This window comes from Syngnathus leptorhynchus, chromosome 2 (assembly GCF_054491065.1).
Source record: "Syngnathus leptorhynchus isolate UIUO chromosome 2, UIUO_Slep, whole genome shotgun sequence".
NCBI lineage: Eukaryota > Metazoa > Chordata > Actinopteri > Syngnathiformes > Syngnathidae > Syngnathus > Syngnathus leptorhynchus.
The window spans coordinates 9,586,916-9,602,737 of NC_141196.1; the positions used below are offsets into that span (position 1 = coordinate 9,586,916).

The 15,822-nt window shown below is 40.5% G+C and overlaps 4 protein-coding genes across 5 annotated transcripts in view; 1 reads left to right on the forward strand and 3 right to left on the reverse strand.

Annotated features, from left to right (window-relative positions):
- Positions 1–2,959, reverse strand: part of gabrb2a (gamma-aminobutyric acid type A receptor subunit beta2a) — a 42,296-nt gene extending 39,337 nt beyond the window's left edge. The window contains exons 1-7 of the mRNA XM_085900959.1: positions 2,835–2,959; positions 2,636–2,742; positions 2,215–2,282; positions 1,638–1,858; positions 1,474–1,556; positions 1,250–1,393; positions 306–458 (exon numbers count right to left, since the gene is read on the reverse strand). Of these exons, the coding sequence (XP_085757085.1) occupies positions 306–458; positions 1,250–1,393; positions 1,474–1,556; positions 1,638–1,858; positions 2,215–2,282; positions 2,636–2,742; positions 2,835–2,884 (826 nt within the window). The 5' untranslated portion in view covers positions 2,885–2,959. The remainder of the gene's footprint in view (positions 1–305; positions 459–1,249; positions 1,394–1,473; positions 1,557–1,637; positions 1,859–2,214; positions 2,283–2,635; positions 2,743–2,834) is intronic.
- A 295-nt stretch (positions 2,960–3,254) lies between these two features.
- On the forward strand, positions 3,255–4,563 carry nudcd2 (NudC domain containing 2). The gene is made up of 4 exons (XM_085939151.1): positions 3,255–3,609; positions 3,878–3,926; positions 3,986–4,137; positions 4,225–4,563. Exons 1-4 carry the CDS (start codon positions 3,421–3,423, stop codon positions 4,306–4,308), a joined length of 474 nt encoding a protein of 157 aa, XP_085795277.1. The 5' UTR covers positions 3,255–3,420; the 3' UTR covers positions 4,309–4,563.
- Positions 4,519–8,081, reverse strand: ccng1 (cyclin G1). The gene is made up of 6 exons (XM_085939138.1): positions 7,882–8,081; positions 6,473–6,736; positions 6,155–6,405; positions 5,988–6,066; positions 5,506–5,616; positions 4,519–5,415 (listed from the first exon to the last, which is right to left on the reverse strand). Exons 2-6 carry the CDS (start codon positions 6,734–6,736, stop codon positions 5,224–5,226), a joined length of 897 nt encoding a protein of 298 aa, XP_085795264.1. The 5' UTR covers positions 7,882–8,081; the 3' UTR covers positions 4,519–5,223.
- A 1,224-nt stretch (positions 8,082–9,305) lies between these two features.
- On the reverse strand, positions 9,306–15,545 carry LOC147060633 (septin-8-A-like). 2 transcript variants are annotated; one of them, XM_085939115.1, is made up of 10 exons: positions 15,411–15,545; positions 13,578–13,692; positions 13,252–13,447; positions 12,890–13,076; positions 12,656–12,817; positions 12,356–12,452; positions 12,103–12,271; positions 11,653–11,785; positions 11,396–11,583; positions 9,306–9,360 (listed from the first exon to the last, which is right to left on the reverse strand). In XM_085939115.1, exons 1-10 carry the CDS (start codon positions 15,453–15,455, stop codon positions 9,306–9,308), a joined length of 1,347 nt encoding a protein of 448 aa, XP_085795241.1. In that variant the 5' UTR covers positions 15,456–15,545. The 2 variants fall into 2 exon arrangements, with proteins under 2 accessions (XP_085795241.1, XP_085795249.1); XM_085939123.1 differs by lacking the exon at positions 15,411–15,545 and adding an exon at positions 15,125–15,154.
- Between the last annotated feature and the right edge of the window lie 277 nt (positions 15,546–15,822).

Below are 15,822 nucleotides of genomic sequence, written 5' to 3' on the forward strand. Positions count from 1 at the left end.
ACTAAAGGACAAAGTAAAAACATTCAAATGTCCTGCTTTTAATTCATTGTAAACAAAAAAAGGATCAAAGAAGAAGCTATCTGCTTTTTTTCCCCCCTCAATCGGCAAATGAATCGCTTATCTGAATTTTATTCTGCCAAATATCAGAATCTGCCTCAAAAAAATCCATATTGGTCAGGTTGAATTACACGTGTTTGCTCACATTACTGTTTTAAATATTAAGATCACTGAAAGAGTTTATATGTATTGTATCCTAATTGTGCTGTGTGGATTTTTTTTTTTAATTCACAGTAAAGATGACATACCGGCGACTGTACGTGCAGGGACAGACTCCTTATTGATCCAGAAAGAGACTTGTGACAGCACGACAACCATGATAAGTGGAATGTATGTCTGGATGAGGTAGTAACCCAGCTTCCTCTGGAGATGGAAATGGACCACCTGCACAGAGTAGTGACCTGCAAGATAAACACAATGTGTGAGGAGAGCAGCCCGAAGGGACGGAGAGGGGGGGGAGTGCACAAACAATGCCCTTGCCTGCCCTTGAAACAAAATAGCTGCTGGGACATAGCATAGAATAAAAAAAAAACTGTATTGCTAATGTAAGAGAAAGGATTTGGTGGAGGTGGGTGGGGTGGGGGGGGGGCTTCAGTGTCATTATGCGCAACTCCTCTGTCTAAACACATGCATGCTGTTGCAGAGCAAAAATAAAATGCACACACACAGATTCGCTTTCTGCTTGATGAATGAGCATCACATCAGCCATTTTCGTCCTCTTTTCAGTATTCCGCTGAGTTCACAGTAGGAAATATTTCATTTGGTAGAAAGACAAAAAGCTCAGGTCGCCATCTTTCCGCTCTGTCCACTATTGCTTTAAACACTGTAAAGGTATTTATGGGTACACTATTAAGCCTGAGAACTCAGACATCTTGGAGATGTGCCAAATTAACTCTGTCATGGTTTAAGGTTTGCATGGTTGAATGAGGAGGAACCAAGCACAGGGAAGTAGGGAGGCAATCATCTCAAAAAATATCTAGACAAATCACGCAAAACAAAGCAGTATGGAATAATCAAACATACTAAATCAAACCTCAAACAAAAATAAGATTCAAAGTAACAAGCCAAAACTTGAATTGAACTCATCAGGCTAGAAAACGTAACGAGATTTGGGGAAAGGTGACTGACGACAATATCGACAAGAACGACACAAAACGGAGCTGACAGGTTGACACGAGGGACGAGTGGACACCTGTGTTGGACTTGAAAATCTCACTGGACAGCGTCTGTCCCACCAGATCATACTGCAAAAGGCTCATGGACTCTTTGGGACAATCAACAGACTTGATAGGCCCCTTTCTCCAAGTGAAAACGATTTCACTGCTGGTATAGGCATCTAAAAAGTCACGTTTAAGAGAACAATTGGTCAAATGGCTTCACTCCTTCCGTTTTATCATAAAAAAACCTTTTACTCACAGCTTCCAAATCGAAGAGGACAAGTGTGACCGTCCATAGGGAAGTCCATAAGATTCATTGGACACTCGGAACTTATTGTTAGTCTATAGCAAGAGGTTGAACACAAATCATTACCGTATTGTCAAAAAAAAAAAAAAAATGCTCACGTGTAAATGTATAATCACCTCATTGTGTAGAGTACAGTCCCGTTTTGCATAATCCGGAAAAGCTTGTTTGGTGTGGTCATGTTGTGAGAAATTGATTTTTTGGAGTTTCGGAAGAAGGTGTCCGGTATCCAGATTTTGTCTACCATGCGATTGTTCAACCGTAGGATTTCAATGGGACCCTCAAATTTGAGCCTCTCATCAACCCACATCTGTCGAAAGAACATATCCGTGGTATATTCCTGAGAGAGAGGTGGAAAAAAAATATTCTCATTATTATACCACACTTTGCTTTCACGACAGTTCCTCAAGATGTATAACAACACTGAAAAGGTCATTTCAACTTTCTGCGCTTTACAGAAACAAGATGACGCTTGTCACTCATTCCGGAAAATCATTAATCAGTCTATTAAGCCCTCCCACGTTGACATGTTGTCATATAGATTCCGAAGTCATCGGTAATGGCGTTATAGAGCTGGTCAAACAGATTACAGCTCATTAGACACGGCGATGGCAGGATGTCCAAAGGCAGCCCGTCACTTGTATGGCGGCTCATCATGTCAAGGTTTCTTTTTGCATTGCAGAATTAATATCGTACCATCTCAACATCAGACACAGGTCCGAAACTTGTCACAAAGATGTCGGTTTTCACCTCGGTAATTCCACCTGCAACACAATTCAACGTGTGCTATAAAACAAAAGACATCAAATTCACGATATTCATGTATGTGAAGACACCGATCAATGTTAATGATTTGATCACAAGATAAATAGCAACGATTATTTTCTATACATTCCATTTTCAAATTACTTTTACGACATTCCTAGGAAATCATTATGACTCACTTTATATAATTAGAAAAGGCGGTCCTTGGTCTAACATAACATGTCAATTGCAAACAACCTCACAACGGGGAGGCAGACGTGCAAATATTTCGTCACCAAGCTTGGCACGTAAGATTTCTTGCAAACTGAAAAAGGCATTGTGTCCAATTTTCCTGTCAATCTTTCACAATTACCTCCAGATCCAGGTCGCAGTCGATTGTCATAACCGTCCAAAAGTCTATCCAGAATGCGAGTGATGTTGTCTGAGTAAACCTTCTCATTTGAATTTACATTGCCGAGGCTTTAAAGAGAAAAAAAAAATAAACACACACACACACATTCAAACAAAACATGACAATCTATGACAAATGTTGGACAAAAGGAGAGTCTAACCTTATCCCACAGATACAGGAAAGAATCCAATACAACAAAAAGATGGCCATCGCTAGAGGAATTTTGGCTATAAATACTGCGGAAACTTCTTTAGCATCAAACTATAATGAACATTTTGAACAAACGGTGCCAATGTGACCTGTTGCTGTGCAAAAGGCGAGTGAGTGGAAACGAGTAATCCAATTAACAGATTACTAAATCCTCTCCTAATTTAGAAAAACTGTATATTCTGTTAGATTTTTCCCACAATTGTGTCAGCATGTAGCCTAAACGCAGTGCAAGACCCAATACAAAAAATATATATAAGCAAAAAGAAGGCCTTGAAAAGGGGTTTTCTCCCATGAGTTACCAAATGCGTTAATGTTATCAGGCACTAGATGGCAGTGTGATACTAAAGTTGAACGGAAATGACATCGCCGCAGTGAAAAGAAGAAGAACTTTTGCGGAAAGGGTCGAAACACAACATACATGATCGAAGACTCTCTCTGTCCTGTACAGATAGTTCTATTGTTACATTACTAAAGTGCGCTTTTTTTTTTTTTTTTTTACCCTTTTGGTGCATTACAAATTATTTCTTCCGAGTGACATGTCGGTGCACTTTGACGAGAGGAGCGGGCTGGTTCCTTGTCAGACAAGCTGGGGCTCGTGGAGCCAAACCATGGAGGAGGTATTCATTGAAGTCAACGTACCCCCCGGGACGTCGGCTAAAGAAGTCAAGTGCCATTTGGGCACCAGGGACATAGAACTCCACGTCAAAGGGATAGAAATAATCAAGGTTGGCTGTTTTATTTTATTTTTTTTTTTTTTCTTGGTCACAGCAAATCAAATCAGCCAGCACAAACGAGCAAAACATTTCTGTCGTGATCTGTACATAGTAATACATTGAATAATCAGTACTGTATCTCTGGTGAGTGTGATGTGTTTTATTTTAGAATATCTATCATTGAGTAGATGAATATGGACTTTGCTAGGTTGTGAGTGGGAAATGAAAATTGTTTTCACTTAAGCCAACTTCACTTTGCCATATCTCCATCTTTTTACAGGGCAGGTTATTTGGTGCAACTGTGTCTGATGAGGCTACGTGGACATTAGGTAAGTTGTGATTTATTGAAAATGTATGCCTTGTCTCACTTCTGTTGTTTTATCGACAGAGGACAAATGTCTCATTCGAATTGTACTGATGAAGACAAACAGAGAGGCGGGGAACTGCTGGTCCTCTTTGTTAGAGGGAGAATACAGCGCTAACGCTTGGGTCCAGGACCAGATGCAGAGAAAGCTCACACTTGAGAGGTTTCAGCGAGAAGTTAGTTTTGATTTTCACACGCATGGAATTATTTTCACTTCATCATTTAATGACAATGGTGAATTAATTTGAGTGTTTCCTCTCCAGAATCCTGGATTTGATTTCAGTGGTGCAGAGATTTCAGGAAACTTTGCTGGTGGCGGTCCTGACTTTTCCAGTTTACAAAAGTGACCCATATTGGGGGGATGTCAGATTGGCCTAAAGAACACTATTGTTTGTAGGTCTAATATGTTAAGTGTTTCAATGTGAAGAGACTTTGGAAATGTGCCACCAATCGTTTCCTAATGGAGACCAAATCATCTGGCAAACGTTGGCCCGATCAAGAAGCAGAGTAATAGGTGTGTTCCCTGTTGATGATTTTCAAACGAGGATGAACTCACAACTTTTTAATAAAGTTTATTGAAAGGTACAAGTCCATTTGTAGACGGTCCTTTTGAAATGTAGACACTTGTCATTACGACACAAACAGCAAAGGTTACTGCAATGCAAATTCCAAATGACATTTTCGACCAAAAAAGGTACCATCGTATTCCAACTGAAATCAGAAAGAACATATGGCACTTCACACTGTGCCAGTAAATCCATCAAATGGCAAAAACAACTCATCCGTAACCACTGATGACTGCTGCGTTAATACCTTCAACATGCTTTATTACAAAAAAAAAATATCACCTTGGGTAGGAGTGTGCATTCAAGACAGCTTTGCGACCTAGGGTGGAAGTTAAGGATTTTGGGCCCGATTTCTTGGTTCCATATTTTTGTTTCACAAAATCCTTCTCCCTCCTCTTCCACATGGTGGACTGAGGACCTAGGTGGTTCAATACTTAGCTTAAAACCAGGAACCCGTTCCAGGAAATACCAAACACCGTGGTACGGATTCAAAACAAGAACATACTCGCACACCCTCGGAAGATTTCCTACTTCCTATTATTGAGAGAAAAGCCTTTTTACTTGAAGAACACCATCTCACAGATGAGGATCTTTAAGTAAAAAATGTGAGCCCAATCACCTGACAAGTTACAGCCAATCACGGGGGGAAAAAAAAAAAAACATTTTTCGTCAGGGAACAAGATGGCGGCTAAGAGTTTAACAAGCCGATTCGGGTATGGTAGGAAGGTGAGTGATCTTGTAGTAGCTGTGCTTCAGCTGGCGAGCGGTTCTTCCCGAAATGGTCCAGCGAAGTCTCTGGCCGTTGGGTCTAGAGCACTTGGCGGTGGCATATTCAGCCAGGCATTTGCCCACCAACACACGCACACACGCAAGATCGCCATCTCTGATCTGTTGAAGAGCAGGCCAAAGTTTTTGGGTTTGTTTTTCTAAATCTAAATGACAGTATCTTAAATGCTCACATACGTGGATGGTACTTACAGTTAGTAGCTTCTGCAGACTTTCCAAGGCCTCGGAGAGTTGGTCCCTTTCCTCTGGGTCAGTTTGGTCGTCCACCTCAAGACACAGGAGAGCAATGGCAAGCAGAGATGGCTGCAAACAAACAAATCAGAAGAGAGAAGACTCACTGAGCGAGTAGAATTTATAGAGGCTCACAGGGCTATTCAGCGTTTTCTGTTGACGGTACGTCCTTTTAAATGACCTTCGTTAAACACTGTCCATCTTAGACCTTTTGACTCAGCATGATACTTGGCAAAGTTGGCAGTTTTAGTGTGTTTATGTTGTGAGTTTGTTTGGATTTAATATACAGCACATTGTGTGCAGCTGTTTTTATTTTAACAGGCTCAAAATAAAGCTGATTGGATCTTGAAGAAATATGGTCGACCAAAGGAGACGCCATCACATGACACCATACATGTTTTTCCCATGTATGGTGTCATGTGATGGCAGAAAGAGACACCTACCTTCATTTTGGAGAAGACGAAGGAGCAATGACAAGCTTTCAATTGCGCCTCAAGTCTCTCAAGGCGCAGTTTCTTCTCACTGAAAAAAAAACCAATATACATCTTTTAAACACGTGACTAATGATTCTACTAAATAACATGAATCGATTTTGATAACTTGTTATCACCTGTCTGCACCAAGCTGCTCCTGTACATAGCTGTGAAAGAGGCGGAGGAAGCGCAGGGCAGTGGGGGCTTTCACCTTCCAGTTGAGTTTCTCCATAATGATCTTCTCCATCCGCATCATGTCAGACACCGTGAAGCGGTTCTGACTGATACGAATCAGGTCGTTGACAAGGGGGACGTTATTCTCTTCAGAGGACTTCACAGCAATGTAAAAGCAGCAGAGACCTACGCAAGACAGGTGCTTTGGTTGAATCTGGAAAGAACAGAATGACCGTCATTCAGGTGTTTCGGTAACAACCTCGACAATTCATCGTACAAACCTTCATGACAGAGAGGAAGCGGTCGAGCAGGCTGACGGCCAAAGAGAAAGTTTCAGAGCTGAACCCGAAGAATCTGCTTAGAGTCAGCAGGTCTTTCACTTCCAGCTCCCGCAGTCTGCTGGTCATCCTCAGCCCATTATCCGAGGCGCTCTCAATGATCCTCAGACCGCTGAGCTTTGGCTGGTAGCGGCCTTCCAGATCTGTCAAGGCCTTCAGCTGGACTGCAAAAGGCAATGCTCCGGGTCCTGTCACTGTGTCAATCATCTGTGAAGAAAATCACAGAAAATATTGAGGGGAAAAATGAAAGTGGTGTCTACAGCTATGATGTGCAGACTCTTGCACACAAAAAAGGAAATTAATGAGGTAAAATAAATACGCTATTATTTTGGAAAAATTACAGTACATTTAAATGTTTTAGGTGAAATCGTCACTTTTATTTCTAGTTCCACACAAGACAAAATGAAGACAAACAGAAGATGGCATCTTTGATTTGCTGCAGGCAGATAATTTAAAATTTGAATTTCATCTAAGATTACGAGACTCAAATAGACATTGACTACTTTTTTTTTTTTTTTTTTAAGTTATCTTTAACCAAGCATATTTTGAAGGATTTGAGAATGTATTTAGGGACAAAACAACAGATTATTTTAAGAACATAATCTTAATCTGATTAACAATTTAAAAAAAAAATCATTTCTATCTTTATATTTAAAAAAAAGAGTTTATTTCGAAATAACTGTTAAAGTGTTCTAGAGAGATAAATGCTCGGGCTTCTGATAGCAAGCTTGTTTACGTGCAGCGTGTCTTGCAGGCGCTACTTTTCAATCAAGTTATTCTGGTGGCCTTTTGCAACTCAGCAGCTGTCAAACTGGGCTCAACCGGACTAAGGGGGAGGCGCAAACAACGTCACAGGGAGCAGCAATATAAACTTTCTTCCAATCAATTTAGATTTGATCAAGTTACGGTCGCAGACTGTCGTGTTCATTTAGATTGCGGTGGTCGTGTGTAACGTTTACCAACCTTGTTAAGTGGGGGGCGTGAGAGGTTAAGGCCGTTGGACAACATGCCCGGGCATGTCCCTGCTCATACAAAGCTAAGCCACAGCGCTAACACTAGGCCCAGTAACAACAACCAACCAAGGTCATTTAACACTAGCGACACAAAAATAAAAGAAAACCTATAATGACACCGGAAGTGAGACACAACGTTATGGTTAATAACCAAGCAAGGAGACGTATAAGTGTTAGCTGGCACAGCTAACGCTAACTATCGGTGAATATACAACAAACGACCAACCACAGCTTTTATATTCTCTCTGTTTGGGGCGTTCAAAAGATTTCACCCTTTCGTAAACTCTGGTTTTAAAAAGATGGAATTTCTTAAACGTAATGGAGTCAGCTCTTACTTACCTTGGCTCAAGTTGCGTTGGTTGTACAATTTAAAAGAAAAATCCGTAGGAGTAAAAGCGGGTGAATTAGGTGTAAAATACCCCTAAAATTTTGAGTATGAACTTTCTTTTATGAAAGTTTTAAGCAGAATTTTTGGATCTGCCTATGCACACTCCCGACCCTTGGAGTAAGGCGACGGGGAAAAGGACAGATTGGAGTTAAGTAGCCCTTAAAACCAGGCCCATGTTCTAACACGGCGAGCTTTCATTGGCCAACCGTGGTGACGTTCAATACTCTGTAATTTTATTGGATAGTTTTCTTGTCTTTCACAAGTAAGCCCCGCTCTTCATAGACATGAGAAGCAATCGCATGATGCGAATGGAAGAGGTGGACGCTCGTCATACGGTCATTTCAGTGTAGCCCACATAAAATATTAATTAAACTTCAATCTAACATCTTTGAAATGCATGATTTTTTGGAAATATACTGCAGCAAAATGACACCTCGTGGCTAAGACTACTGACACTTTTTCCTAAATTGACTTAAATCAACATATAGTACATGATAGTGGGAGCTTTCTGGAACAGTCTAGAAGCAGTTTCAGCTCGTATATTTTTCAGCCGTGCTTTATTTAGATGTCAAATTACGGGCCAAACAAGGTACATATTTAATGAAGTTAGTCTTTATTACATAAGATGGCCAACACAGATCAATCATTTGTGTGTCTGTGATTGTGTTTGTGTGTTAATGTTCTGAGAATTACACTAATCTCGACTCTTCACAAGCACTGTAAAATGTACATTCACTGGCCACATCATAAAACGTAATCTTATAAAACAGCTCAATATATGGTGCGTGTTATAAAATCCACATTTTTGCTTGGATTTATTTCTATTTATACTTACTGATAATGGCGTTCTTGCATTGTGTCAAGTCATGGTTGAAAAATACTTGGAATGTTAAGCAATGGTTCAATATAGAGATATTTCTATGCAGAACTGATAGCAGGGTTATTTTATTAATTCACATAAGCATACACATTTCCAGTTATATGTTTACTTTGAGTATGACAAGGTGCTGATTATGCTAATGAAAGCACATTATAGTCTCTGCATGATATAGAATTTAAATGATTAAAAAAATAAGTTAGTAACTGTCGCCAACAATTTCATGTCACTTTATGGGATATACAGTATTATGTATTATTTCACAGTGTAATCTGTCAAGACTGAAAAGTACATGAAAAAATGAAGGGCACATTTAAAACTAGGACTTTTCCTTAAAGGAAGATGGTTATATGTCATGCAAATTCCATGCCAAATAGCAGAGAGACCACACATCCAGGGATTGAAGTGCATTTCTCTTCAAAGTGCTCATTCAACTGTCAAAAATCATACACTTGCTTGTCCCTCTGTCACATCACATCGGCGTGGTTAGAAAATCTTCTAATTCAAATTCCTGGATGAGGTTAAGGAGCACGCAGAGGGAAGACTAAAGAAGCTATGGGAAGAAAAGACAAAACATGAGCAATATATTCTACCCACTTTATGTTATTTGTTAGTTGTTAGTGAAGCCAAAAATGCAATTTAGCAAATTGTTTTTAGCATCACACCTGTTAATACACTAAAATGCTAGACGCACTCTGTTATAAAAATGTCTGCAGGCTTTGTTATGAGAGATTACATTAGGGACTCTTACACATCCTAATGAGATCCAATACATACATTATAATTGTATGCAATAAAATATATTTACAGTGCAATACAGTACATTTCCACCTGTACTGGATATAAAAGTCGACACGCCCATGTTCAAATGCCGCGTTTTGGTGACATGAAAAAGGAGATCATCACTAAAACCTAGCAAGAGAACAAGGGCTTTATATACACTGTAATGAATCTCACCGAGCTGTAGTTAATGATTGACCAGGAAGTGTATATCTTCCTTCACATAATAAAATCTTCCGAATTAGATTCAGAACACTCTTCTGGCCTGTCCGACTCAATTATGAGCCTAATAAAATGAATACGTGAAAGATAGTGAACACACATTCATAGCAAGATCGCTAAAATAACAGCAGCTACAATTATTGAAAACAGTCCATTGATTTGTTTTAATGTGTCTCGCAAAGTCAGCATCAACGCAGCGAGCAAAGCTAGCGTTATTATTGCTAAGTACACAGTGGATTACAGCAGGCGCATTCATATTCAGGCTCACACACCACAACGGCCTCTTTGACCGACGCTGATGGGGGACACATTCGTGGTTTTCCTGGATGATTGTTCTGTAAATCAACTAAAAAGGGGACAAGACATACAACAACAACAAAATATGGCGGGTGGTAAAAAAAACAGGATTTCAAACACAAAAGGATGACGTGGCAAGGGATGGGACAGATGTGATCTGTCTTTCAGGTCTTTCATGTCTTCACATCCTGACCATCAGGTGTGTCTATTTCCTGCACATAATTATCTCCTGACATATGGTGTGCAAAATCATTTGGTACAGTGAGATCATCCGTGTCAGCAGTGAGACCAGTCGTATGCAAACGCAATTGCCCCTGCCTGATACCGTCTGGCAGGTCAGCTTGCAGAGACAGAAGCATCGGGCTGTGTCAAACTGTGACACAACCTACTGTGCCTGGACACGTAGTGTCGCTCTCAATCTGTCCCTGGATCACTATCTCAGCAATACATGGCTCCTGGGAGGATGTCATTGCCTCATTAATCACGCCCCATCTGCATACGCTACTTCGGAGAATACTGTCCTTTAATCGTGTGTCCTTATTTGGCTTACTCAGCATAAGCACCGAAACCTCTAAGGCAGTGGTTCTTAACCCTAGTGAGTCCGTCTTAGAGCCTCCACTGCGGCGGTCCGGACATACCTGATTTATTGTGTAAATTCGTGATGACGCAGAAGTCACACTGATTTTCTGGTATGTAATTTGTTGTGAGTTGATGCATTGTGTTGGTTTTGTTCTTTGAACATAGTGATTTCATGCACGGCTCCTTTTGTGCAGCAGTACAAACATCTGTCTTGAATTTGAAAAAAAAAAATCATTTTATTTTTCACTAAAGAGGGGTTCGATGAATGCGCATATGAAATTGGTGGGGTTCGGTACCTCCAACAAGGTTAAGAACCGCTTGCTCTAAGGTCAAAACCTGTTCTCGGATGTTGGTTCACCTTCAGGATATCCTGATTTCGTAACTATTGAATAAGAAATAATGGATGTGTAAAGATTTTTTTTTAATTTGTTCAGAGGGGTTAAATTGTGATTATTTTAGAACCTTTAATCTGGACCTGTTTAGTTGACAAAATTTCATGCACATGTTTGGATACGGGTTAATCGTACCTTGAGGCAACTAGCGGAAGAGAATGTCACTGTTATGCAAGACGTGCTATTTGTCATACATAGCTAATATTTGTCATACCAATTAGATGAGTCAAATTCTGGATCATATGACGTGAAGGCTTGTTCAACTGGATTCTGGTAAGAATTTGTTTTTGCCACTTGTCATCAGAAAGGGTGACTTACTTTTTCTTGTCCTTGTCCTTCTTGAGAGGTTGAGCGGCACCCTGGAGAGCCTGGCCCATCAGTGTCTCTGCAGCAACCCTCCTCCTGTTGAAAGCATTCATCTCTTCCTCCAGCTCCCGTCGTTTCTCCTCCAGGTTTTTCTTTTCTTCCTGGTGCAGCCGTTTGAGCTGCTCAAATCTCTCGTGGAGCTGGAGACCAAGTACAAAAACAAAAGTGGACATACAATTCCTTGACGTGTTATTTGTGCTAAGCGTCACCTCTTTTTCCTTTTCTTTCAGCTCCGCTTCGGTCTCTTTTACTTTGTTGACAAACATCTGCCTCATTCCTTCCTCCTGGTGTTGCAGTTCTTTCAGAAACTCTTTCCTCTTGGCTTCATATGTCTCCTGCAGGCTGCAGATTATGGATTTGTTTTCATTTTATTTTATACTCATTGTCAACTTGACTAGAGGGTTAAAAGTCAACAGCACTACAAAGTAGGGCAAGGCGACTTTGGGAAAAAAAGAATAATCATGCTATTTTTTTATGCAATTTTTTATTTCCTTATAATAATAATCACTCCATTTTTTTATTTGATTTTTCATTTTCTTTTTTTTGCGCAAAAACCAGCTAACGCCATTGTAAATCTCCTTGGCAGCGATACAATATATTAATACTGCAAAGTACCACAATAAAAAAGACATTGAATAGACAACATACAATAGTCTCACCTGAACGACTGGCTGTTGGGGTCTGCGTCCTTGAAGCCCATCTCCTCCAGCTTACAACGACGGTAGAGCTCGTAGTGGCGAGTGTGCGTTTGCTCACGAAGATCCTCCATGTTGACACGCAGCAGCATCTCCCTCAGTTTCACAAAATCACAATGATTCTCATTCTCCACTAAGGGACAAAAACAAAGATACAAAATGAATTCCAAATCTTCAATGACTTTCGAACACTTGGAGATGCGTGACTTGGACTCACCTTGTACAGATCCCCAAGGGTACAGTCTTGCTTTGACTATTTTATTGCCTACTTTGACATCTTCTACGCTGCCAACGACAGCAAATGGCAGGTGAGTCTGAAAATGAAGATGAAAACCACTACTGTTGCATTCATGTAGTCATTGTGCCTTGTTGATGAGTGAGTGAGTGAGTGAGTGAGTGAGTGAGTGAGTGAGTGAGTGAGTGAGTGAGTGAGTGAGTGAGTGAGTGAGTGAGTGAGTGAGTGAGTGAGTGAGTGAGTGAGTGAGTGAGTGAGTGAGTGAGTGAGTGAGTGACGCACATTCATGGAAGAGTTGATTTCAGCCACAGCCTCATCCTCAGTTGGAAACTGGTATATCTGCACTCCATTGCTAACCAGCTCGCTCATGATCTTGATCTTTAATTTGTCCAGTTCACTCCTGGACACCGTGTCTGCTTTTGCAATGACAGGGATGACGTTCACCTGCACGCAAACAACAAAGCTGAATAATTGTAGTAACTAGAAATAAAGCACACACAACGTCATGTGGGTCACCTTGCTGTCGAGCTTCTTCATGGTGACGAGATCCAGAGATTTGAGGGAGTGGCCGTTGGGAGCGATGAAATATAGGCAAATGTGGATTCTCGTGTCATGGAAATTGTACAGGGACCGTTTTATTTTTAGCTCCTCTTCGAGGTACGTTTCAAACTGAGAGTCAATATACTCTACAATGGGTTTATAGCTGCAAAGGAGAAAAACAATCAGATTATTTTTGTATTCATTCTATGAGGAAGACGTTTTAAAATAATCACTAGTCATTCACTGCTTTCAGCATCTGGTCCATGACAAGAAACAAAACTCTTTTAATTAACCTCAAATGAGCTCATTTCACATTTTCTATACAGTTTTAACATCACCTTTCTTCTTTGTTGATCTGGTCCCCAAAGCCAACAGTGTGTACGATGGTCAGCTTGAGGTTGACGTTGCTCTCCTGCAGGTCGTACGTGTGCGGTCGCATAAGAACGTCTTTCTCATAGTGGCTGGCCTCTTCATTTTCAAATCTTGTATTGAAAAGTGTGTTCATTAAGGTGGATTTGCCTATCCCTGTCTCCCCTATAGAGGAAGAACGCAAAGAAATGACAGGGGGGGGGGGAAACAGACGTGAGGGGAAAAGAGAAAAGAGTTGTTGTTTTTTTACGACAAAATGAATATGCGGTAATGATAACGGCGAGCTTTGACTTGCCTATGCAGAGGATGTTGAAGCTGAAGCCCTGTGTGACTGATTTGCTGACCAACTGATCTGGAAGACTGTCAAAGCCCACATGGCCCCCGAGCTCCAAGGTTCGTTTGTCTTCATTCTGAAGTGATGGAACACTGCATAGTAATACCTTTTCCATCACCGGTTTGCTTTTTTGTATTCTCTCTACGTGTATTTGGTTCTTCTTTGATTTTGATTGTACTTCCACTGTCGGCACAGTATTTGGTTTTGACACAAAATTTGACAAAGGAAGAATAAAAACAAGAAGAATTTCGGCACATTCTAGTTTTTGCGATTATTGAATTATTTATCCCCGTCAATTCTGCTTTTTATACCTAAACAAAGCAATGCTGGTCCATTTTTATAATGTATTGGTGTATATTTTGAAATGACATTGTAAATTTGTTCATTTGGGAATATTTTGATTTTATTAGCTAGGTTATGTTATGCTATTTATGTTCTTAAGATTTTTAAGTATATACATAAAGTAACATATAATCCTGGCTCATATTGCTTTCTGACCACAAATTTATAATCTGTTGTTCCAAATGAACACCATTCTGTCTGGTTCTATTGCTCAATGATTTACTCTAACGTACAAGTAAATTGGCCAATTGTGAAAGAATGATTTACTGATTGTCTTATCTAATGATTGATGGATTTCTCAATTGACCTGTAGCATTTGTAAGCATAGCGATATGCACTCCTCCATGCTGATGAGAAACTGGCATTTTCAAGCCGCTCAGCATGTGTTCAATACAACATTCATCTGCCTAGGCCTCTTCAACAAACACATCCTACAAAGAGCTCTTTATCTAACTGTTGTTTCAGAGGATGAGAGGCTATCCAAGCTGGTGGTACCCATCGGCAACCCAATCCTCACGGATCAGAATGCCATATTTGCAAAGCACCCTGTTAAAACTTATATAGGTCAGAAAGTCTTAGAGCATTTCTGAATGTTAAAGCAAGTCATTTGATCCAGCTGCCCCTTATCCTCTTAAATGCATTGCTGCATGACGTCCAGTATGGAAAGCTGTTGGAGGATTGTTTCAATATTCTTGATATCCATCTTAAGGACCATGTACTATTATGCTGTTTGTCTCAACTCACTCAAAAAACAAGCACACCTAAAACAAAGCTGTTCGACTAATGTTCTGACATTTTTGCACACTAATGGGACAAGTTTAGAATTGCATCAAAAATAGCAATGGGCATTTTAGTGCTATCAGAAGGGGGGTAGGCTTTTATATTGCCTATTAGTCTGACCTATATTACTAATGCAGCACGTTAGTTCCCTAGTAAGGCTTAATTTTTAGTCATAGGCCAAAAGTTGCACTATTAGTGGAAATTACATCACACTTGGTTGTCTAACCAGTGAGGACAAAAGTAGTTAGTCCAAAGACTTGAATGTGTATATAAAGAATCTGGAATAAGTGTTGCAACGGCTTTCCACGCGTCTCTGTCATAAAGTCGCAGAGAATTCTGAATGATAAAGCAAGTCACTTGACTCCAATGCCATTTATCCTTTTAACTGCATCGCTGCATGCTGTCCTGTGTTTCATTGAAACTAATAGAGACTCTTGACGCATTCGAGTGCTTGCTCCAAATCCGGATGGATTTATGCACACACACACACACACACAAAAAGATGTCTCCTATTTCGAAACGACAGCGCATCATTTCTCTAAGTGCAGCCGCAGGAGAAAATTCACATTTATCACCGAGTCATTGCGCATACGCATGATCAGAGCATCCCTACCCGTTCACATACATACATACACGTGAGTGAGAAAATTCGATTCGCACGATCATACTCACGGCAAAAACGTCCACTTCGCTGGCCGCCATGGTTACTCGTCTCATAGACGCACGCTGCTTTTTAAAAATGACCACTTGGAGGCAACACCCCGTGACTACGGGAGGACGACATGCCAGCTCTCCCTTCCACTGGTGAACGAGGACAGTGCAGCGCTACCGCACAGTGGATGTTGTTTTTGCGAGTAGGAGTAATCCCCATCAACTGTTTTCCCAGTCGGGGCCTCTGGATGTAGCTGTTGCCATGGCAAACGAGCTGTGGTCTGAAACCATTACCCACTATGCTCACCCGTTGCCTGTACAATGGCAGCATTTTTTAATGTAAAGTTACATACGTCACTCACAATCAAAATTTGGTGCAAGATAGTAAAGACTAACAATAAGGCGAATTACGAGCCCGACTGTTAATTTCGAA